Source organism: Erpetoichthys calabaricus, chromosome 18 (assembly GCF_900747795.2).
Source record: "Erpetoichthys calabaricus chromosome 18, fErpCal1.3, whole genome shotgun sequence".
Classification (NCBI taxonomy): domain Eukaryota; kingdom Metazoa; phylum Chordata; class Cladistia; order Polypteriformes; family Polypteridae; genus Erpetoichthys; species Erpetoichthys calabaricus.
This window is the reverse complement of record NC_041411.2, coordinates 42212398-42238569: the sequence shown is the minus strand read 5'-3', so window position 1 is coordinate 42238569 and position 26172 is coordinate 42212398. Positions and strand designations below refer to the sequence as shown.

The 26172-nt window shown below is 38.9% G+C and overlaps 2 protein-coding genes across 4 annotated transcripts in view; one reads left to right on the top strand and one right to left on the bottom strand.

Moving 5' to 3' along the window:
* ksr2 (kinase suppressor of ras 2) overlaps positions 1 to 12685 on the bottom strand; it is a 272560-nt gene extending 259875 nt beyond the window's left edge. The window contains exon 1 of one of the 3 annotated variants that reach the window (XM_028824801.2): positions 11981 to 12685. In XM_028824801.2, the coding sequence (XP_028680634.1) occupies positions 11981 to 12157 (177 nt within the window). In that variant the 5' untranslated portion in view covers positions 12158 to 12685. The remainder of the gene's footprint in view (positions 1 to 11980) is intronic. The other 2 variants (XM_051921346.1, XM_028824800.2) reach the window with 2 other exon arrangements.
* Positions 12686 to 24383: 11698 nt separating this feature from the next.
* rfc5 (replication factor C (activator 1) 5) overlaps positions 24384 to 26172 on the top strand; it is a 44147-nt gene continuing 42358 nt past the window's right edge. Inside the window, exon 1 of the mRNA XM_028825446.2 lies at positions 24384 to 24545. Within this exon, the coding sequence (XP_028681279.1) occupies positions 24499 to 24545 (47 nt within the window). The 5' untranslated portion in view covers positions 24384 to 24498. The remainder of the gene's footprint in view (positions 24546 to 26172) is intronic.

Here is a 26172-nt window from a genome sequence, read left to right as displayed (position 1 = left end):
AGTGCAGAAGAGAGAGACAGAGCTTGGGAGCATGCACAGGACAGTACTACAAGTTTGAAATTTCTTTTAGTGTTTATTTCCACAAGGTTCTAGGCAGTGAGAGCATCGTTGAACAAGAGGTAAGAAAAAGGGAATAAAGACTGCATGATGGTATGAATTTTCTATTAAATAAAATGAATTTTAATAAAGTTATATGTCCCTTAAAGACTTACTGACTCACTGACAAGAAATACAGTTGTTTGCGGACAGACTAAAAAATTAATCCCATGGCCCTCAAGCACAGAAAAATACAGACTCGCTAAAAAAAATTTATTTAATCATTAAAAAATCTGAGAAAATAGGGCTGTAGTTCGATTAAAAAATGCAATCGTGATTAATCACACAATTAAATTTTTTTGATGTTCCCTTTAAGCATATTAATAGTTTTCTAGAAAACAGAAATAACTCAGTGATTAATTTCTAATACAAAACAATTTTAATGATCAAGTTTTTATTCAAGTTAGTTTATTAAACAGTTTTGTGTAACAGAAACAATGCCCAACAACAACACTGTTGCTATAATATCTGATGAAACCAATGCGTATGGTCTGAACTGCTATGTTGCAAGACAACATACCAAAAGCACCAACTGTCAAATTATTAATGAATGTTTTTGCTCTGTGGATATCCATTATATTGTTAATTGATATTTTTTTCTTACGGCCGCTTTATAGCTTTTCACTTGCGGTAACCAACTTTTGTAATCTGTCCTGATACAATTGTTCAAGACAGTCCCTGGATTGTCGTCCCTCAATTACGTTGCCTTCCTTTCTTATTTGCTTTGTAGGAAAGTGACTACTAAGAAAATAAATATAAATTTAAATATAAAATAAGCCTAAACTAACTATCTTCACAATTATCCTAAATGGACTGAAATATTATCATGATCAACATGCACTGATTATTGCCTTTTATTGGTTACAGTAGGCTATAAAGTAGGTATAGGTAACATATAAATAATTAAACAACAACACACCATGTCTGTCTTGGAGGGAGTCTGAGTGAAATACAAGAAATTGAGCGATTCCATTTTGTGTCCTTTGCTCTTTAGCTGCTTGGAAATGAGTTATACCTGCACCATGCTGTTTCAGGTCAGATATCCCTCCATGGGCAGAAAAAAAGCTGAACAGCTAGCATATTTGTTGCCAGTGACATGGCTGACCCATTGACATTCTGTTTCCCACTTAGACCTATACCTCAACGGCCTCTTAGGTTTCATTGGCGGACTTGCATTAGTAGACATCACTGCATGTAGCATCTTGTTATGGCTATCCTTCTATACTGCGCAATGTGACTGTTTTTTTTTTTTTGCACTGTTAATGTGTGAACTCAGCATAATGACAAGGATGATGATGATATGCAATCTCATTCAGCCCAATGTGTTTGTTCGTCTGCAAAATTAGGACATGAAAATTACACTTTTTCACTCCACTTTTATAACCGATTTGATTTTAATTGTTCTTGTGTTATTCTCTGCAGTTTGAACAGCTAGGGAATGTATAAAATAATGTGTATGAAAATACTGGACAAGTCATGTCCCTTAGTGATTCAATATGGTACGCTGCATTTTATGTTCCCTGTATTGGGATATGTGGCAACTCTACAAGTGTGTATGAATGAAGTCCAGTATCAAGAAATAAAAAGGGAAACAGTTAAGTGCCGGTGACCCACTACCTACTATCAACAGACTTGGATTTGTTTGGCACTACTTCATCACATGTGAAGGGCAGAAAAATTGACTTGATTAAATTAGGAGTTGCATTAAAAATATAATCACAGGAAATTGTAATGTAATAATAGCACATGTTAAGGATGATTAATCAGCAGTTCTAGAAAAAAAAAATGTGTCAGTCATGAACTGGGGTTTCCTGAGCACAACTGGTCCAAATAATAACTCAAAATCTCTATTATGTCTAATAGAGGGGGGAGACCATCAAACCCCAGCTACACACTAAAGGGCAAACATAGAATCTTTATAAATAAAAGATTTATTATTAACAAAAATGCTCTGTAACAAATATAAGCTCTGAGAAGCACAAGAGGCAAAAGGAATTGCATAAAAGAGCAAACAATTTAACAATCTGCAACTTAATAAAAGTAAAAGAACTGGAGACAGCAAGAGATCACACAGAAAAAGTACAAAGATCAAAGCTTTTAGACAGAGCCATTCATCACCAGGATAGCTAGCCAGTTATATGTGTATAATATCAGGACATCATAGCCCATCCAGGAGCGCAACATCAGAGTACACAACTCATGCATCAGCCTGACTACTAAATCTAAACGTTACCAAAGAGAACGTCTTCTTTTGACGCTGCTGCTGATTTTCAGTAAGACTATAAATATCCAGACTTTAGAATCTATTTATATTTTCTATTACTGGTATTATTTTGTTTTAATAAATACCACATTGCCTTTATATCTAAAATTAGGGTTAGGTCAAAGTAATAAAGTAAATACAGGGCACTCATTGCTATTCATTTCCTACAGGTTTATCAGGCTGATGTGGACATCCCAATAGAAGACGAGTGGTAAAACTAAATTATCATTGGTTGGTAAGTGGCATATAAGCAAAGGGCATATCAGCCTTCATGTGTCTAGGATATTCTTGGAGACCAGAGTAGCATACAGGTCTGGGTTATATCCAGGGACATACATATGTTGTTCACATTGAAGAATGTGAGTCCCTATGTGGAGTGATGAGGAGTGACGGGCATTGAAGACATCACTCATCAACAATACTTAGAGGTCAATCCAGTTTATATGTATGCCCCTTCTATGTATTTTAAGCTTAGGGTGCAAGAGTAAACCAATTAAATAATTAACTTGATAATACATTAGGATTATATCATATTGTGGGTACCTGGCAATTCTCCCCCCAATATATACAGTACAATATAACACAACTTATTTTTTTGTATAGTGCTTTTAAGGTGAGTGCAGGCGCAAAGCCCTGTGAACAATTCTCCATTAAAATACAAGTATATATTACACTAATTACTATATACAGACCTGGTATACACATATTTGAAGAGTTGTTAAAACACACAAGGAACAAAGTAGAAACTGATTTACATACTGTATATTTAACAGCTACGACAGGTAACAGAATACATTTTAAATTATTTGATATTTGATATCTCTTGCCCTACGCTTGCTTCAGTGTTCCTCCTATGCCTCTCCTCAGTGTTTTTGTGTGTCCCAACTCGCCCAGTGCTTCCTTTCTTGATCTTTCTTGGTTCTCAGGCTCTATTATTTCAAAGTGTATTGCTCGCTTCATAATCAGAAACTGAACTTCTCACCTTTAACGTTTTGCCCACCACTGTACCATAAAAGCCAAACTGACCAATCAGATTGCTCAGAAAGACCGGATGTACTCAAAGACAATAGCGTTTTATTATACAGTATATTAGATGTGCAGTCGTTTTCAAGCTCAATTTTGGGGATCTCCTAACCAAATTCACTATCACTGAGTCAGTTTTAGCTTTAAGTAAGCTTACTGTTTAACTAACTAACCTTGTGCATGCAGAAAACAGCATTAATGTGAGATTCACATTCATAAGAAATTTAGAAATACTTGTATTTTTACAATAGCTTTGTTTTGTTACTTTCTTTTCAGATCACTTTAATTCTACGCAGTTTGCTCTCTATTTGTATCTGAATACTGACAATCAATGAGGAACAGACACCAGTCTAAACAACATTAAATGCAAAAGGGCAGCAGCAACTTCATTGTTATCCACTTGTATGCTTATTTGTATATAAAAGGTTAAATACTTAAAGCATTAAAAAAAGCCAGGTAACCACAGTCTAACACGCATATAAATAATTCCTTCATTCATTACAAATGTAGCATAAACACTTGGTAATTTCTGGACTGAAACAAGAAAACACGGAAATGAGAAAATATCTGTTTAAAGAAATTGGTTGGGTTTATAACCTGTAGTCATGTGGGAAAATCTTAATACTGCATATCTCTATATCTACAAAGCACAATCTCTGTGTATTTATTTGTTTGTTTTTTTAAGCACAGCTTTGCTTTTCCAGTAATTGTCTTGATACTTGGCACACCAGTGCTCACCATAAGTCCAGTTTTTGACATATAATCTTCAGGCTGTTGAATATGACCAATATTAGGACATTTACGGATTTGTATGTATACTGAAAATATATTTGCATCATTTGAACTGTACATCAGTGTTTATTGTTCGTCAAAATATTTCTGTTATTAAATGAGTATCTGAGACTTTGGGGAAAGAAGCTAAGTTAGCTTTTTATAACTTTACATCACTATTTGCTGTATAAATAATATTTATAAATGCAGTTAAGACATACATACTATATATTTTTGCCACTAGTGCTTTCAAAATAATGGATCGCTAGATAATCTTAAGCAGGGTTGGGAACATGGCTTTCTTAATATTTTCAGAAAATGAATAATTATTATCTTAAAGTTTTTATTACTATCATATTGAACTTTGAAATTTTGGTATTGTGATAACCCTAAGAGGAACACAGAAAAAAAGAAATGAACACCCTAACCACAGCTGTTACCTCACAATTCAAACAGCTGAAGAAGTTTGATTGCTAGCCAGGCCGACATCTACTGTACAGTATGTTCTCTCTGTGTCTGAATTTGTTTCCATTTCCCATGAATTCCTCTCACATCCATTGCTGTTAGGTTGACTAACATTTCTAAATAAATCTTATGATGTTTATCAAAAGCCAAAAATCAAAGTCACAACATTACGTAACACCCCACAACCAACAAAAATCTATAATAAAATCGGTTTGTGTGACTGTGCCCTTACAGGTAAACAGGTATCCCCCCCAGGACTGATTCCCGCCTAACTGAACTAGCTCCTAAATGAGCAATAAATTACAGATTTGAAAATATTTGAAAAGGCACTTGTGAACAAGAAAGATAAAACAGAGGCACAAAACACTAAAACCTGCATAAAAGTTTAAAGAAAAGATTTTGCAAAATCCACAGGTGCAAATGGAATTAGTTATTTCAATGAATTAAATATCAAAAGTACAGAATCAAGCATCTCCAAAAAAAAATCAGAATGACGATTTGACCATGCCTTTACAACTGCTTACACAGTGTTCCCAAAATGACTAACAAGACCCATATGATCATGCAACCAACATAACACATCCCCCATGTGACAATATGATGTGACAGTCACCTGGATCTCTGGGAACCATCAGAGATCACCAGCAATTAAAATAAAATAAATTTAAAAAATGCATAAAACGGTGAAAAAAAATGGCATAAAACAGAAGAATGCATGACATTGTTCAAATTGTTTCCTTAATATTTAAAAATTCTGCATAAAGGTTCATAACTAAAACTTTACAATTTGAACATATAACACCACAATGTAAATTTCTTTGTTGGTTGGCACTTTAGATCCTAGTTCAAAATGTTCTTTATGATCTATAAATTAATGAATGCCTTTGTCTGTTTTACCTTACAGCACCCATTAGCACTGATTCTTGAAGATGCAGTCTTCAAGTCACTGGGTAAACAATGTATAAGGTAAGCTGATTTGTGTTTTCTATTAATTACAACTAAGTAATGTATTTTAATACATTCGTTTTTATCATGTTGTTGGAGCGTTGCAGTTTTCTGTGGGTTTATTGGATATGGGGTGCTTCTCAGTAGCAGGGAAAGGGAGACCGGTCAGGGGACAAGTCTCCGACTGTCATTGAGTGGCTCAGCCAAATCCCAGACTTAAACATGTGTGGAGAGACCTGAAGAGGGCAGTTTATGGATGCTTCCCATCCAATCTAACAAAGCTTGAGAGGATCTATCAGGATGACTAGCAAAAACTGCCCAAATCCAGGTTTGCAAAGCTTGTAGAGGCTTACCCAAGAACTGTAACTGTTGCCAAAGTGGTTCTACAAAGAAAGGAATTAAGTGTCTGAATACTTGTATGAATGAGAGATTTCAGTTTCTGATTTTTAATAAATCTGCAAAACTTTCTGAATATATGTTTTCACTTTTCCTTTTACAGGTTGATTGTAAATAATTGGGCAAAAAATGCAAATGTATCCACTTACAATTAAATCTACAACACAATAAAGCATACAGAAAGAGAAGGGATCTGAATATATTTTGGCTCCACTGTATGTATGTATGTATGTACAGTATGTATGTAAAATGGTCCTATCTACAGTAGGTACTTACTAGATTGACATTCTAACTGACTTGCTCTTTCCAAATTTTAAGATGTTCTGACACAAGATACAACACTTCAGTACCTTCAGTTTTTCATAACCAGATTTTCAGTTCAGGTATAAACCACAAACAGATATTTGCACCCAAAAACTAGTAACATGAAAAAGCAAATGCCAACAAATAACATTTCATATCAGGATACAAATTGATTTTCTAGGTGTTGAAAACACATTCCATCAATGTTGTTGTGTAGGTATGGAAGGCCAAAACACAACAGACAACAAAGTCAGATTTACAATTTCGTTATATCTGCTCATTATAATAGACCTGGAAAACAGTAGTGAGAATCCTGTGTACATCTTGTTATAAAGGACATTTAGCTAGAGAGCAGGTTTTACTGTTTACCCATCATGGTTAAAAAGCTCTTAGCTCACCCAAGTTCACATCTTTACATTTAACTTTAAACAGTAAAGTCAGATGTTACTAAATATGTTGTTTGTTATAAAGCCTTTAATTGTGAATTCTAGTATAAAACAATTGATTTGGAAGAACACACAACTGCATTAGAAGACAGGATACAACCAGAGGCCATTGACAAATACAAATCCTAAAGAGTGTCCCTTTCGATAAACAATGGCAGTATTTCTTTATCCACCTTAACAAATGACAAGTGTCCATGTGTCTGTGTATCTGTGTGTCCATCCCGTTGCCACGTCTCTGCAGTTCTAACATATGGGCCATCACAAATATTTATAGTAATAAAATACATTGCATTTGTCATTCCAGCAGATGACACATTATAAACATTAGCACTGCTTTTAACATTAGCACTCCCATAACTAATGGTATATAAGAGAAACATATGCTTTGCATTTTTCATTCCAACAGATGGTGCATCATAAACATTTGTAGTAATGCATTTTAGTACTACAAATGTGTGTGATACGCTATTGTTGGAATGGCAAATGCAACGCATACTATTACTACATGTATTACAAAACACATTCCAATAGACGGTGCACTGCAATCATTAACACTGTGATCTACGTTGATTTCTTACATTTCAACCCATCTTAGACAGGTAACATGGCTAGTGTCAAATAAAACTTTAGTGGATGATGGCTCAGAATGGTGTAAAATATAAATTACATGTTTATGGTGATCTCCCTTCACTCCCAGCAATTGTGCCAGCACATTTTATACTTAGGCATTCAAAATGACTGAAACATTATGGCTTAACAGCAAGTATATTTACTTATGAAATTTATAGTCAGTAATAAATATTTAGTCACAACTACACATAGAAGTCTTTTTTCTTTATTTTTACTATTTACTGCATCTAAACATATAAAGCAAAATGTCACTGATTGACTCACTCACAAGAAATTCCTGACTATTTGCAGAGAACCTAAGGAAAATTGTTTTTCACTGATGGATCAATTTCATGGCCTTAATGCCCAGAAAAATCCAGCCATAACAAAAACTTTGGAGAAAAACACAATAATATGTCACATTTAATATTCAGAAAGAGTGACCTCAGTGTGATTCTAAGGGGGTACAGAATAATACAGGTGGTATCAAGTAGTAGCCGTGCAGTTCGAGTCCTGCCTGTACCTTTATCCTTATTTTGATTTTAGGGATGCACCAAACTGTCAGTCACTGAAAATATTCAGCCAAAAATAAGCAAACAAATTCAGTCAAGTTAGTAAAAAATCCAAATTTTATAACCAAATATGTGCACTGGTTTAAAAAAAACAAATGGACAAAGAAGGAGAAGGGATCATACTGGGACAAATTAAATTGTGGCAGAAAGGAATACTACATAAATAAACTGAGCTTAGTAAACAATGCAGATCCATACAAATTGACAGCAAAGGAAAGGACAAAACACCACAAGAAATGAACGCTGCTCACATACAGGAACATTGTGAAGAGACATATTTTGAGTTCATTGTTAGTTGTTCCATTTTCTTAAACAAATGTTGTGAATTCCACACTTTGTTCATTTTTCTGGCTTCTTATATTTTTTTATATAGTTTTCTCAACTACCTTTCACATTTTTAAATACATGCAGATTTTTAGTATTCCATTGTTTCTGTTATATATTTACATTATGATGCAATAAAAACTAATTACCATTTCCTTTTACTGTATCACAGCTCCATTATGGGTAGGACTATTTTGTGTACAGACGCAACCGCAGGTTGCTAGGTGATGACCACAGAAGTTACATCGAATGATGTCATTAGGGCAACAACAGTTAATAAGCCGGCAACGTAGTACACTCCATGTCCAAGTGTTACTATTCTAACTGCAATTTAAAGTCATTCAGGTTACAGATTTGTTTTGCGACAAACTTTTAACTGTGTATAAAACTGATATTTTGGATTTAGACATCTGTTTGGCTTGATAATCCTGGTTCCAGTTACGTTCATTTCACAACCTTCATTTCATCCTCTGACCTCTTGTTTTTTGTTAATTACTGTATAAATTTTTGTTTTTGAAAGAAATTCATGCATAGGCACCCTGTTCACCATTTAAATGTGTATAAGAAACAAAGTATAAGCTTTTATATTAAAAAAGCATTTTACAAAAATATACAATGAATCATGATTTTTATAAAATTTGAATAGTGTTCTATATCTAATTAAAATAACATAACATTCACAGACCAATCTAATCACCTTGCGGGGGGACACCTGCACCATGGAAGGACTTGCACAGAGCTCTGTCTCCCCCAGGGCACTAGATGGGAGTCCCCTTGGGTTGCAGCATCGCCATGGATTCCCACAGGGCATCATGAGACTTGGAGATTGTTGGCTCAGCCCTGTTGGGTTCCATGGGTGCCGCCAGGGGGTGCTGCGGGGACTGGGGAGCCCTACTTTGTGGGGCTCCAGCCTTACCCAAAAGTGATCCTGGGCCAAGCTTTGGGAACACCAGAAGAACTTCAAGGGATAATATAAAAGGAGCTGCCTGCCATATCTCCAGGAGCCAGAGTCTGGAGGAAGGAAGACAACACTTGGCATGGAGGCAGTGACACAAACAGAGAGAAAGAAGACAGAGAGAAGAAAATATTGCTGTGTGCTTGTGCTTTTCTCTGTAATGTGGTTGTGGCATGGGAAATGCTTGCCTGAGAAGAGTTTCCCACAATAAAAACTCTCTGGAGCACACATATGTTAAACACATGCGATTGGGTTACAACTTCAGGATGAGGGGCGTTAAATTGTTAGAAAATTACCTTCAAACTCTTCACAGGCATACTGTATATACAACAACTACTGCTTCTCTAAAATCAATATGGATATCTCAATATGGTATTTCCAAAAATCAGAATACTCCCGAACAAAACCTCTAAAGATTGTATGGCAGTTGTCAAGAATGAGTTGGAGTGCTACCTCTTGTCCTTCATGGTGTATATCTATATCTGGTGGCCCCTCTGTCTGTGTCTTACTCTGCAGTAATCACATGATGGAGGAATAAGGAACATAACTTGTGGGAGCTCAAATAGTGTTTTGATTCAAGCACTGTGCTTCTTATCTTTGCAAAAGCAAACACAGAGTTCCATTGGTGAGCATTCTGTGTTCTCTGTGCTATAGGTTTGTGTTTTCTTTTGACTTTTGGGCTCAGCTCTTTGAAGGTTGAGTTTGCCAAAAGTTTTGGTTCATGTTATGAGCTTTGCTTATGATTAATTGCCTGTTTTTTGATAAGTGTTTTTTTGGATCTGGTCACATAACGAGTTTCTTATTTGATATATGACTTCCTGCTTGTTTCTTTTTTGGATTGTGCTTTTTGAATGTCAGACTTACATATACTTATATTTCAAATGTGTCATTTTTTATCTTCTGAGTGTGAATCTTACAGGGCTAGGACCACCGGAAAAGAATTAGATATGATAAATATTATAATATTTGTGATCATAAAACCTGAAATAGCATAAAACAACTTGCCACATGCCTAGAATATCAAGGAGTAACTTAAGCGGTGAACCCATGGGGTCGGTCGATGCATACACAATTTCAAGTCCTTCTGATCATTTTTGCTGAAGATACCTTAAGACCATTGGTTTACTCTTTATCATAAGTGTGTAATTTACTGCACAAAATACGGCCCAAAAAAAGCCTAAAATAAGGGATTTTTGGATCTAGGGGTAAAAATAGAGGAGACCCCAAAAAGTTCAACCACTTGCATAACTAGACATCAAGACAAGTCAATGGTATATCAAATGTGGGAATATTCCAGTACCGGTGAAAACTGAAGTGATATTAAATCGTTCATAAGTAATTCTTGTGAACACAAGTGTTGTTAGAGAAAATTAGAGATATTCTGCTCAGTGAGGACAGTAGTGAATGCCAAGATAATGTGGCAGACACTGCTCCCTTTTCTAACCACTTGGGTACTGATGAGAGAACTTGTTTATACAAGCTGGATGAAGCAAGATATGGAGTATAACACTAAGACTGGTCAGTAAAAGAGTGACACCAAGCAGAGGTGTATAGGACTTCAATAAAAAAGGTGATACCTGGAACGCACACTAACTTAGTATACACCACATTAGCTCTCATATGCAGAGCAGTTTTATTTTGGGCCGATACAGCCTCCCTTCTCAGAAAAAGTCCCACACTTTAAGGAGTAAAACAGAGTTTCACTGTGGCAGTGAAAGATTATCGCGGAATTGAGGTCAATTGAGTAAAGAGGAGCAACAGGGATCGGTGATGTAGACAATAACTGTAGGAAAAGGTCCACAGTGATGGAAACATTGAGGAAATGAGGCCAAAAGTAGGTGAATGGAAACGGTGGATGACGTGAATGGATCGCCTTCTTACAAATCGAAACTAGAGAAAGTTCGGGACAACCTGTTAAACTAGATTGCACTGTTATCCCAGAGATTGCAGACTGTTACTTTACTGAGAATCATCCTGAAAAAAAATACTGACTGAGAAGAATATAAATACCAAGGATTAATCAGCTCTCTTATCAAACAATCATTCGAAGTGACACTAGAGGACGCTCTTAACACAGCGACTTCTGTGATGCAACAAAACGAGTCCGCGCGCAAGCGACTAAAGCGTCTATTTCAAAGTATCGTACTGCGTCCGTTATTCCCCATGATGATTATGCAGCCAATTCCGGGCTGATTACACCCATCGGGCTTGTCTGGAAATGCGCAACACGTGGGTGTTCACTCGTACGCGATGTAATGCAGATGGGCAGTCCCCAATCCTCCCCGGACTAGGCGGCCCGCTTAGTCTTTTTGTCACACATCGCTGGGTCAGTTGTAGCACGCGCATCACCAAGGATACGCACCCCGGCTCGCCCCCTGTGTGTGTGTGTGACGCGTTTTCAAATTACCCGCCGGCGCCGGTGTGGGAGAGGTGAGGACACGGGCGTAATCCCCGCAGTCCCAAGGATTGACTCGAACCGACGGCTGCGCGCTTCCCTTAAGGCTGAGAGCCAGACGATGGCAGTGCGGCGCTGAACCGAGTCGGCCCAAAGCAAGCGACATCAGGCCCGCGGCTGAGATGCTGATGAAGCGCCCTGCGCCACCTGCAGTAGCGGCACGAGCGCGCGCGCGCAGACTCCCTCCGGCGCACTGCAGCTTCTTCATTTACTAGCCAGGCTCACGCAAAGGCCGCCCGCACGTTCTGTGCACACTCTGCGTGCATATCATTAGGCATGTGTTCGTCTCAGTAATACGAAGAAGAACGGCGCTATTAAAGCCAGCCATTGTTGGGCAGCCGCATCTGTCATCCTTACCTCCAGGGTCCTTATCTCCTTCTGTGTCAAGTCGTTGGATGTGGCACACTTGGTCCTGAGCCCTTCCAGACTGGAGATGCTAATGTCGATCATGTTCTGGACCAGTTCGCACTGCTGCAAGGCTTTCTGCAAACTCAAATGCTGCTCCTCGCTTTTCGTCATATTTTCCTCATCCATAGTTTGCGTGGGGTGTTTTTTATATTTGTGTCTAAAAATACACAAACACTTTTAGTAATAAAAAAAACCACACAAAAATCAAAGGGGTGGGGGGTCAAGATTATTCCCCACGCGAATTATTTAGAAGGCGACTCCATTCCAGCGATCCCATACGGTCTCCAGCCAGAGATCAGCTGCTCAGGTAGTGTGATGCTGATGCCGGGGGTTTCAGTCAGACACGAGAAATGAAGAAATTCGCCAGGAGAAAAAAAGAAGAATCAGTGACGAGCGCTTCCCTCGGTTACCTCCATTCGCCGAGAGGAATACCGCAGACGCCGAGCTCGGCAGGAGACATCGGTCCGGGGTGCGCCGGAGTGTCTGTCCTCAAAGCTGCTGGAGGCATTGGGAGCAGGTGCTCACCGTCTCCTCCGCCAGAAGCTGCATCCCGGCTCGCTCTCGCCGCACCGACATGTTGCCTGTCAATCAAACCTCCAGCAGCAGCAGTAGCAGTAGCAGTAGCAGTATCAACAACACAGGCGGCGGAGCGCGCGCCGCTTCTCGCGAGATGACGCGCAGACTGCTCCGTGCCCACGGCGTGCCCATTCAGCTACCTTCTCTCGCTGTGAACTGTAGCACCTGTTAGGATTACTCCTGTCTGCTGGCTAAAAGAGCCCAGATATCCTATATAAGGCCAGCCCTCCCATTCTGCACAAGGTTCGTGCCTTTTCTTGTGTTCTGCTTCAACTAAACTATTGGTGCCCCTGCTGCCCAGACATCTGAATAACGACTGAGGTCAACATGCGCTGTACCAGGTTCACCTCTCAGGGGCTCAGAAGCCATTCTCATTAGCCCTTTGCCCAATACTTTGAGGAAAAGCTACTTGTACCAAATGTGTTAGCTGTACAAGACATTCAGTAAGTTTCTGCCGATTTTGTGTTGATTTGGAGGTGTCACTGGGACCAGAACTGTTTCCTGCCATACGAGAGCTAAGCAATTGGTTGAGTTCTCTAAAAAAAAGCGCTATATCCCTTAGAGAAATATTAGTACTACTGTTATTGTGGCAAGCAGTAGTGCTTAAATCTATTGACTTCAAACCCAGAGGCTGTGGGTTAAAATCCTGCTACTGATACTGTGCGACCATGAGCAAGTCACTTGAGCTGCCTGTGCTCCAATTTCAAAACCAAAAAGAAATATATTGTTTCATAAATTGTTGAAGTCACCTTGGATAAAGGTGTCAGCAAAATAAGTAAAGTAAATGTAAACTATGGGTTCCATAAAGCTAGAAATGGCTGTCAGCATCCTTGGCATCCCATCTACTCTGTATACAGGGTGCATTCAAAGTATTATCCATACCTATTATAAACTTCTGTGCATGGTGTGTGAATAAAAACAATATTATACTCTGCCAGAACCCTGTATATGCATTTTCTGGGTTTTGGCTGCACACAGTGTATTATTGTCTAATCTGAATAATCTTTCAGTTTGTTCAATGAAATGTCTAAAAATTACTTCACCTGTTTCAAACTTTGCTTACTACTTTGATATCAAGTGCATTTGTCTCTAATGGCATACAGGGGACTCAAAAAGTATTCAGACCCCTTCACCTTCAGCACACTTTACTGTGCTATATATTCAATTTTAAATGGATACATTTGCAATTTTTGTTCATCAGTCTACACTAAAAAATCAATAATGACAACATTAAAATGTTTTCAGAAAAGTTACACATTTAATAAAAAGGATTTGTTCCCTCCCTTGAGCCCTATGTTGGCTGTGATTGGCTCTAGCAGACCCCCATGACCCTATATTAGGATATAGCGGGTTGGGTAATGACTGACTGACTGAAACAAAAACTGAAATCTCTTATTCATGTAAGTATTCAGACCATTTGATGTGGCACTCCAAATTGTGGTAAAGTGCGTCCTGTTTGCTTTAATTCTCCTTGAGATGTTTCTAGAACTTAACTGGAGACTACCTATGGCAAACTGAATTGATTGGATATCATTTAGAAAGACACACACCTGCATACACTATTCAAAATGGATGTCAGAAGAAAAAACAAGAACTGTAGACCTCAGTGATAAAACTGCGCTGAGGCATAGATCAGGGCAAGAGTATTAAACCATTTCTAAAGGTATGAGTGCTTTCACGAGCACAGTGCCCTCGGTAATTGTGAAAAGGAAGAAATTCAGAACCACCAGGACTCTTCCTAGAGTAGGTTGTCCAGCCAAGCCTGTCATTATGGGTTACTGAGTGTAGATTGATGGACAGAAATGGGAAATTTATCCATTTAAAAATTAAATCTACAAAACACAATAAATGTTCCCAAATGCTCTGGCCACAGCTTTTATTCATTGACAATTTTTGAAATTTACCAGGTGTTTGAAAAATTCCTCACTCTATTCATAAATAGTCTTCTGTAAACAAGGAGAATGTTTATTGTGCCCAGTATAGGGAAGCTAAATTCCTGTTCATGCTGGTAATGACCCTTCATTCTTCTCAAAGGAAAGCTATCCTCAGTCAATACCTGTCTTGTTTTCACAAATTGTGAAAATTGAAATGATGGCGAGACTTTCTTTTTAAGTATGCAGGGGAACTTTATTTATCACAGCTCTTACATCCACGCATCCATGCTCTAAATTAACTCTAAAACAAAAACCATCGAGGTCCCTTTTTTTTGGTGCTTTCCTGATGACATAGGTGTCTAAATAATGCCTGATAATAATAATACATCTCAATGACATATCTTAATATTTTGCTGACACATAAATATTACAATATCTGACCAGGTTCACTTACTCTGTGCTTGGGGAGCATCCTCAGGAGCTTACTCACTCAGATATCTATAAGAAACTAGGGGGCTTTGCCTCCTGCTTGCTTCACTTCCCTACACCCCCCCCCCACCCCACCCCCCCCCCTAATGCCTGTACTACATGCCAGCCACTTCACATTTCTCTGCTCACGTATGTGAATTTCACTTTCACCAATCAACACATCTTTTATTTCTCGTGGATACGCCTCTTCATTGGAAACAAACACTACTTTTCCCTGATGGCAATACGAATTAGACGATCTACAAGTTAGGTTAGGTTAGGTTAGGTTAGGTTTCTTTATTTAGTCATGTTTACACAGGAAAACATGAAATCTCCAACTTAAAGTTTAAATCCAAACAATATATTCAATCTCTTTTCGCTGTTCTGTTATTTCACCGAGTAATAATTTCCATTTGTTTGCGCTAATGCGATCTTTACTATAATTTTTTTGAGACTTTCGAATTTTAGTACTTTCATAATCTCTAACCTGCTCTGCATGTGTATCACGCCAACATTTTTTAATTCTTTACGACGTTCTACTTTGTCGTCTACTCCTTTGTCTTTTATTTCCGGCCCTGGGCGTGGTTAAATCTCTTGGCACAAAGTCTCGCCTCGTGAGAAGTGAAAGTATCTCTGTGAAAAAGTCACGTCTCGTCCCAGGCTAAAAAGTCTCGTTTTGTCTCAGGATTTTTTTTTATTATAATAGAGAGACTTTTCACCTTGGAAAAAAGCACAACTCACATTTATACATGGTCAACCATCTTTGAGTCCACTATATTCTTGACCTATCAGTTTTACGTCAAGATTGCATCTAAAATATCATCATTCTAACTGAATGGCTACTGCTCTTCCTTTACTGCCTGGGAGGTAAAGGCATCAATTGTATCTTGGGTATCCTCATTTTGGCCAATTGATTTAGTTTGCATGGAGGCTGATAGCTCTAGACTTCCTCAGTGACCTCGATTTGAAATTAAAGTTCCATTTCTTGTATTGACTGATAAATTATCCAGAACTTAAACTGTCAAATGGCATCTGTCTCCTCTCCACTGCACACTATTAGGTTAGACAGAGTCACAGCTCATCCACCTTGACTGTGCTGTTGGCTGCTTGACACAATCAACAAGTAGCTGAGAACAGTCCATTGACTGATTATATGCATAGGATTTAGCCAATTATCCAAATTCAGTAACCAAAGTGAACCCTCTAGCAGTTACAGAGTTGTATTTACATGGTATTGGTACAGTGGGTGGACAAGTACAGCAGAAGCACCAGAATTTATCTGGTATTGGTACAGTGGGTGGACAAGTACAGCAGAAGTACCAGAATTTATCAAATATGACTGTCCCATTTTAAAGGCTATTACCTCTTCCACTCCACTGTTTGTTACTGTTTGTTATTACCACTCCACCAGCACCCTAGGAGAGTTACATCGTCCCACCCTAAACAAAGGACAACATAAAACTGAGCTACCAGTTAGAATCAGGAAGTATAAAGCAAGAGTGAGAGAGCACATATGGAAGCAGAAAGAGAAGATCAATTTTACTGTCATAACTAAAAGACCACCATTGCAAAACAAATGAGTGCAAATTAATGCACCACCACTAGTCAGAATGCATGAATACACAACAAAAGGAAAAAAAAAAGATTGGAATTGTTTGTCTCTGACTTGTCTCTCTAGATCATGCAATTTGCGTCATAAAGGTCTGAGGTCGTTCTTCAGGGGTTTATAGCTGAGTACGGGGATCTACCACCAAGGTCTGCTGAGGTTTTAACTAAAGTCTGAGTAATGTGTGTGTGTGAATAACCCCAAACCACTGATCTCCTGATTTTTCACATCTGGAGAATGAGGTATGAGTTATGTATTAATTAACAATTTAAAGGGGCATTATGTTCACTTCAAGTGGTGTCAATATCTTTTTATACCAATAAGAACAAGTATTATATAAATGTTAAATTATTATGCTATACTTATATTGCTGAAATATTATTTATAAATTTGACTGTGAATGTGCATATACTATATATATTGTGAAAGTTGCTATATAGGCGCCCAACCCAACGCAGACTGACAACGGAGGCACATGTAAAAATAAACAAAAATATTTATTTTTCTTCAGCTGGGGGATACGTCTTCCCCGTGTCCCTCAGCCGCAGCACAGTCCTGTACAAGCACACCAAAGTGAAACAAAAACACAACACTTCCTCCACTCCTCCCAGGCAGCTTTGTCCTCCTCCTCCTCCCGACTCTGGTGCCCTGAGTAGTGGCCACAGGCTCTCTTTATAGCCCACCCGGAAGTGCTTCAGGTGGCAATTAACCTAAATTAGGCTGCACTTCCAGGTGTGGCTGTGTTACCACCCACACGGGCTCAGGAAGCCTTGCAACTCCCCCTGGTGGTGGCCACGGAACCCAACAGGGATGAGCTCCGAAGTCCACTGCCTGTGGCCCTGATGCAACCCAGGGGGGCTGACACCAAGTGTTCCGGGGGACGTAACGTGGATCACATGGCTGCTCCCCCAGATCTAGTGTCAAAGGGGCGTCCCGGCCGGGCATGAGTCTTGGCTGTCCGCCACATTATATACACATACACACAAAATATTATATATACACTGTGAGATATATACAGTACATACTGTATATAGATAGATAGATAGATAATGTCCCAAAATAGAAAACAGCCAAGAAATGAAAAATATGTAAATATAAAGATGTTGTAAAGGGTGGCCGGCTTCGTATTCCGGCCCTCACCCCCAGGCCGCAAGGAGGAGCTCTCCCGACAGCATGGACGTGCCCCAAATTCCAGCAGGGCCTCATGGACTATGTAGTTTTTATACACAGCCCTGCTGGATAAATTAGGGACCACTGGGAGTCGCTGTCGGGAGGCCCGTGGACTCATATATGCCCTATAACCCGGAAGTGCATCTTAATCCCATGACAGGAAGAAACGACGTGCTTCCGGGGTGAAGATAAGGACTGTTTACCCTGACCCAGAAGGAATAAGGACTTGTGGACTGTTGGGCAGGAACACCTCCGGGTCAGGGAGTATAAAGGACTCTGGGAAAGCCCAGACATTGAGCTGAGCTGGGAGGTAGGCTGGCGAAGTGTCTGGGAGTGGAGGAGAGAGAGTATTGTGATTAGTGATTGGTTTGTTTATTATATGAGTAGTGTGGAGTAGAGGGTGCTTGGTGCACTGTACTATAAGAAAATAAAGAAGTCTTGTACTTTTACCTGGTGTTTGGAGTGGTACCTGAGGGTTCAAGAGGTGGATCGATACCTCTACTGCTACAATGTATTATCTAAATAGTAGGGATATACAATGGAAATAAATAACCAAAGCAGAAAATATATCTTCTGCCTGTGTGAGCCAACCTGTCTGCCGGGTAAGAAGGCTCACCTATTTGCGTGTTTTAAAGTACTCACTCACCTTTTCTCTTCCAAATTGTGATACACTTTCTTTCAATCCCGGCCACTCTTCTTCTCCTCCACTAGTCCACTGTTGGCCTTAGACTTCCTCCCAACTCCAAAGCCAATGAGCATATGGCAGGTGCCAAGGGTCACGTTAAACTTATTTCTTTGTTATTTTTTGTTTAAGTTTTACCCAATGGCTGGTGGCATCTTCTGTGCTATTTGGCATCTCCTTTTTTCAATTTAGTATTGGCACGTAAACTTAGTGCCTACTTAATGACTACTGGATTATCTAGCACTTTTGTTGTTGCTATTCCTTCTCTGGTAAATCTGACTTTGCTTGAAATGAGTATTCTTTTGGATGTCCCTAAAATATATGGAAAGTCCCCTTTTTATTCTTCACCTAAAAGATCTTATTTGAGCATAACATACAGGAGTGACAATAAACCCCATTCAGGCATCTCTACTGGCCGAGGCTTTGAATTACTTCTCAGGACGGGGCTGCCCTATAATTATAAAAGGAACACCAGTCTAGAAATCCTCGTGGCTCTTGATCTCCCTACCCTCAGCCAGTGCTCCTGCTTTCTGTTACCAGGTCTCCTCTTTATCGGAGGGACAGCATAATTCATTACATTCCCTCAGTGAACTATGGATTCCTTAGTATCCTAGATCACATTTCTTTCTCTTTAATGATGATGTGCTTGCCTATTGCCCTTCTGAGACACCTGGTACACCCAAAGGGCATACTGCCTGGCATGGTCTTCTCATTCCTGTACTGGCATGAGGTGTAACACTTCTGCCAGTATAAATTTCCCTTTGTTTTCAAAGCACCACCATATCCGTGTCCTTTGTAAGTTTGTTCATCCTGTAGTTCCCACACTCATCTTTATGACCATCACTATATGCATAATGTCCTGAACCACTATGTAACACCAAAGCGACCAATGCACTCAGAATACAGGTACATTTTACATAACATACACATGACAGAAGAGTATGGGAACAATGGAAAACAATGCTTAAAATAATCAAAATAGAACACCCACCAAGCCTGGCCACCATTTTATTTTTTATTTCATACCATCTTGTTGGTGATATCATTATGGTGCCATGCTGTGAAACCCATTATCAGGTTGCTATAGTAGGGCATGGCATGTGTCATCATAATGGCTATATTACTGTATATAAGATCCAGTCTCTCTTTTCTCTAAGTTAAGACTCATTGTATATCATAATGCATTAGGCTTTTCAGCAATTCTGATTCTTGTTTAATTTAACTTAAAGGTCTTTGAATCATTTTCTGTTTAATGACTCACTATTTGTTTTGTTTATTGCCCGTCTGACTTCCATTCTGTATCTTCCAAATAAAACCACAAAGACTTCTCCTTATCTCTCGCTCTCTCTCAGTCATCCCCAAAAGATATTTTTTAGTCCCTGAAAAACAGGCCTCCCTGGGGGCCTCATATTAAACAATCTGCGATCTCTTAGAGCTTTGCACCCAATTCCTTGTTCTGGAGTTTTTAATTTTGGGAGCTATGTGTATCACTCCCTAGCAGTTATATCCTACTTGCACATCCATGGCAACCTAGTTTTCAGAGCTTTGTATAGTTGTGCTCATTGACTTTGATAAGTTAACAATTCTATCAGTACCAGTTTGGTCCTCTGCCACTTGATAAATAAATATACACTTGCAGGAAACTTACTTAAATCGTAGAAAGTGAAATCTACCCATCAGGAAAAATAAAGGACTATCTATCTATCTATCTATCTATTTCTTGTGCAAATCGCTGTTAAAAGGTTGAGTACTGGTACCATGTCCAAGGCTGACTCCTATCTTATAACTAATATACAGTTAGGTTCATAAATATTTGGACAGAGACAACTTTTTTCTCATTTTGGTTCTGTACATTACCACAATGAATTTTAAATGAAACAACTCAGATGCAGTTGAAGTGCAGACTTTCAGCTTTAATTCAGTGGGGTGAACAAAACGATTGCATAAAAATTTGAGGCAACTAAAGCATTTTTTTAACACAATCCCTTCATTTCAGGGGCTCAAAAGTAAATCGGACAATTGACTCAAAGGCTATTTCATGGGCAGGTGTGGACAAGTCCGTCGTTATGTCATTATCAGTTAAGCAGATAAAAGGGCTGGAGTTCATTTGAGGTGTGGTGCTTGCATGTGGAAGATTTTGCTGTGAACAGACAACATGCGGTCAAAGGAGCTCTCCATGCAGGTGAAAGAAGCCATCCTTAAGCTGCGAAAACAGAAAAAACCCATCCGAGAAATTGCTACAATATTACGAGTGGCAAAATCTACAGTTTGGTACATCCTGAGAAAGAAAGCAAGCACTGGTGAACTCAGCAACACAAAAAGACCTGGACGTCCACGGAAGAAAACAGTGGTGGATGATCACAGAATCATTTCCATGGTGAAGAGAAACCCCTTCACAACAGCCAACCAAGTGAACAACACTCTCCAGGGGGTAGGCGTATCGATATCCAAGTCTACCATAAAGAGAAGACAGCATGAAAGTAAATACAGAGGGTGCACTGCAAGGTGCAAGCCACTCATAAGCCTCAAGAATAGAAAGGCTAGATTGGACTTTGCTAAAGAACATCTAAAAAAGCCAGCACAGTTCTGGAAAAACATTCTTTGGACAGATGAAACCAAGATCAACCTCTACCAGAATGATGGCAAGAAAAAAGTATGGAGAAGGCGTGGAACACCTCATTATCCAAAGCATACCACATCATCTGTGAAACACGATGGAGGCAGTGTGATGGCTTGGGCTTGCATGGCTGCCAGTGGCACTGGGACACTAGTGTTTATTGATGATGTGACACAGGACAGAAGCAGCCGAATGAATTCTGAGGTGTTCAGAGACATACTGTCTGCTCAAATCCAGCTAAATGCAGTCAAATTGATTCATGATACAGATGGACAATGACCCAAAACATACAGCCAAAGCAACCCAGGAGTTTATTAAAGCAAAGAAGTGGAAAATTCTCAAATGGCCAAGTCAGTCACCTGATCTTAACCCAATTGAGCAGGCATTTCACTTGTTGAAGACTAAACTTCAGACAGAAAGGCCCACAAACAAACAGCAACTGAAAGCCGCTGCAGTAAAGGCCTGGCAGAGCATTAAAAAGGAGGAAACCCAGCATCTGGTGATGTCCATGAGTTCAAGACTTCAGGCTGTCATTGCCAGCAAAGGGTTTTCAACCAAGTATTAGAAATGAACATTTTATTTCCAGTTATTTAATTTGTCCAATTACTTTTGAGCCCCTGAAATGAAGGGATTGTGTTAAAAAAATGCTTTAGTTGCCTCACATTTTTATGCAATCATTTTGTTCACCCCACTGAATTAAATCTGAAAGTCTGCACTTCATCTGCATCTGAGTTGTGTCATTTAAAATTCATTGTGGTAATGTACAGAACCAAAATGAGAAAAAAGTTGTCTCTGTCCAAATATTTATGGACCTAACTGTATACAGTAACCTCTGTCTTTAGTTCCTGGAACAACTCAACCAAAGGCAGCATTAAGAGATAATAAACAACAATAAAAGTCACCTAAATATATTTCTTAGTTCTGGTACAATTTGACATTGTAATGTTGGGATTTAAAGCTTATATAAATGGATGCTACCATAACACATAATTTTTGTTATGGATATTTATTTCTTGGACAAATTAACTTGAAATGGGAGACCTGGATTTTATTACAGGAATAATAAACCTTGCAAGCCTAAACATACACATTTGGTTTCAGGTTATGTGACAAGCAATATGACTTCAGCTAAATCGCACCTGAAAAAATATTTTAAGTGGTTCAAATGTAACATACTGTAGTTTGTATTATGTTGACTATTGTGTCCAGCTGTCTGATGGAAACCAATGAGAAAAAGTCAGCATTTTGAGGCAGTATTCAATATTGTGTCTTAATGCTTTTTAAAAAAATGTAAAAGTATTGACTGGCAATAACTTACATTCTGCTCTTAAATGCACTTAATATAAAACACTTACCACGCAAATATGAATGGCACTGTTATGTTTTGATGAGATGGTATTGTTTAAAATAATTTTAATTCTTTTTACTTTTGTTTTCATGCAGGTGATGGGTGTAACAGAACAAGATACAGAGGACAGAAAGATATGGAAGAAGATGATCCACTGTGGCAACCCCTAACGGGAGCAGCCTAAGGTAGAAGAAGAAGATTAATTGATTCTTCCCATTGGCACCGTGAGCTTCCAAGGAAGACAACAGAAACTGCTGATCATACATCACTGACAGCTATTTTTTTTCCTGTAATATACTTCAGTTGCAACTCTCTACCAGCAGGATCAATCACTCCTATATTAAATACATCCATCTCTGGTTGAAGGCAGGCAAGTCAGTAAACACTCAACTTCTTGTTAATTATTATTATTCGCTCTCAGCCATACTGAACAAACTTCAGTGAATAAGAACATGTGGGAGGTTTTGGGTGAAAGACAAATAGGTAGAATAGACAGGTGCTGTTGTGTGTAAGTTTAATTGCATTTACCTGCCTTTAATCATGTAGTGCAGAAAAAGAATACAACAGATGATTTTCTTCAAGGTGACTTACAAATCTCAAGATGAAATACTTAAGACAATTGCAAATATCCAGCTGGGCTCTCAAGTTGCCTGGATAAAGTGGGATCTCCCTAAAAGAAACATTTATTGACCTGAACTATGGAGACTGTAACCATTCCACATTTGCATTTTTCTAAGAGTAGTTTATGACATTTTCCAACTCTGAAAAATGGACCCACTGTGCAAGTTCTGCAGAGGTGAAAAGGACCGTGGCACATATCCTGTCAGAGTGTTAAACAGCACTAACGCAGGGGAGGTACAGGGTGTTAGCATTGCTAGCACATATCTCGGAGCAGGCAAAGTTCAAGAAATACAATCCTAAGTAAGGAAAAGATATAGCATACGTATCAATATAACCTTTGTTAAGGAAAAACACGGACAAGTTATCCAAAGTCAGGCTAAGTCAAACCTGCTACAGTTCACACAGGGGCAAAAGAAGAAAGTTGACTTGGGAAGAAAACTCCTGTTTCCAGAAGTAGTCCTGCCACAACACTGAGACCAGCTATTGTAATTCAGGGTACAGATGGAAGGAAGATTGTCCTAGTTGAACTAACAGTACCATGAGAGGAGAGCTGGGTGATAGCAGCAGAGAGAAAATAGAGCAAATACCAGCAACTTGTACAGGGTTGTTGGGAAAGGGTTGGACAGTATGGCTGTTCACACTGCAGATGTGCAATGTTGGGGATTCCCAGCTCAGTTGGTGTGGAATTTGTTGACAAGAATTGGAGTGAGAGGCCACAAGAGAAAAAGCATCAAGTAAGGGGAAAGAGAGCCCTATTGACTCTGGTTTAAGAGAGTGGACTTTAGCTGGAAGTCTGAAGGAGAGGGGTAGTGACAGGTCACCACTGCAGAACTACCAACTGCGGAGTATTGTGGCAGTGAAGTCTGGTAACCATCTGATGACCTCTCCTTCTGGCTGAGGATACATCCATTCAAAATGGTTGTAGGGTAGCATTTTTATGTAATGTTAACCTACCCCTAAATGCATACATATGTTATACTTACTTGAAAGCATAAGAATTAAAACATACAAGTGAACTGACCAGTAAAATTGAATAAACAATTTCAAGGCCTTTATATGTTAAAAACACAGAAACATTCCTGCTTCTATTGATATATATGTATTTCAGAACTGCTCAGTCCACAATGCATTTGTCACTCCGCAGGGATTTAAGAACTTATAAATGTAAACAAGAATAATCAATAATTCAAACAAATAACGTTTCAGGCAGTTCAACTCGGTAATAATAGGTCTTAACAAAGGTATAACATATTAACAGCATCGCACCACATCACGTAGTCTAAAACGCATCTCTTGTCTTTTCGTTAGCGTTCAGAACAACGCCGAAGTCGCCTAGCAACTGCTTCGCTGCCCTCCCATCGCCTGTCTCCTCCCACTGAAATCCGATTGGCTAATATTCTATCGCAGGGCACGCAGGGAAATCGGCGTTGTACGCATGTGCTGCGCTGCTGCCGAAAACGCGCCAAAAGAAATTAATAACAAGCGGCGTAGGGGAAACGAAAAATATGGCTTCAAACAACAGGGTCCCTTTGCAGTCGAGAAATCTGCCGTGGTGAGTATACTGACAAATCAACGTCGCACGACAGAATAGTTTTTTTAATATGTGATGTCAGTGGGTTGGGTTGTGTTGTGTTGTGTATGGTCTATTAGTGTGCTGCCTACGCACTTGTTAGTCTAATTATTGCAATAGTGTGTCAACTCAACATCAGTGAGTGTAATGCGCAAATATTCTGTCACGTTTGAATAACAGTAAATTAAAAGTTTATTTTCAACATCTTTACGTGTATTTATTGTAAATATCTATTTGATTCTAACTACTACGTAAACGTTCAAAAATAATACTTTTTACAGAACGTTCTTAATTTATTGGATACTTTTTTTATATATATATAAACGTACTGAAAGCTCATTATATCGTCAAAACTGAACCTTCCGGACACGCTGCTAGGAATTTTTGCCTTTTAATATAACGACATAAAAGCTGTCCCTGTAAAAGACACGAATTTTAAACATGTTTTTAAAAACGGTTCAATCTTTTTAGGAGGAAATGGCAATTAAAGAAGTTTCATTTATGTGCTAAATGTGGTTTAAAACTGAAATTCGCATTTTAAACGGGCATCTTGGGTGTCCAGTTTACTACATTAAAATTTTTACTATATGCTGTTGATAATATTATTTTTGCCATTGTTTGTGGGCGGAGTGGTGGCTCTGAGCCTGGGCATCCTGTCCTTGAGCAAGGACCTTAAACTGCAATTGGTTCGTCCTAGGCATGGCGTTAATCTGGATCTTGACCTGCAATTGCTTCGTCCTAGGCATGGCGTTAATCTGGATTTTAACCTGCAATTGCTTCGTCCTAGGCATGACGTTAATCTGGATCTTGACCTGCAATTGCTTCGTCCTAGGCATGGCGTTAATCTGGATTTTAACCTGCAATTGCTTCGTCCTAGGCATGGCGTTAATCTGGATCTTAACCTGCAATTGCTTCGTCCTAGGCATGGCGTTAATCTGGATCTAGCTCTGCAAGTAGGTTCTCCAGTTTGGAAGGGAAAATCTGGGGGTTGTTGGCAGGATTGGCACTACAGCTACCGTAAAAAAAAAAAAAAAAAACTCGCACTGTCCCAGTGTGGTGCTGAAGTGGTACCCGCCACACTCGGGTCCCTATCCAGGTGGTTTGTCGAGTGGTGCCCTCCAACCTCTGTATTGTTTCATGTGGTAATTGTTGGAAAGCACAATTCTATCAATTCAACAACAGTTTTAGGTACTGCAAAAAATGCATCTATTACTCATTTACTATTATGTATCAATACATAACCATTCTTTTGGCTTTAGTTTACTTAGCAGTTTACTAACTGTTAATCTCTGCAATATGGCCTACTAAAATAATTTCACATTGGAATGATCAAAGGCTGTTTAAACTGAGACATGTTTCTGTTGATATTGCATATTTGAGTTTAAGATCCGTGAATGCTTAATATTAACAAATAATTTTATCAGCATGGTAGTATGCTACATTGCACAAAGGTAAATAAACAGTTTATTGTAAGGTCTTGTTACTTAACAGTTTATGATATTGTTAACACTTGAGGTACTACAAAAATGCCACTATAATTCCTAATGTAATACTACACTGCTAAGTGAAGGCAGTACAAATATATGTGTTGCAGTAATGTGGTTAAATT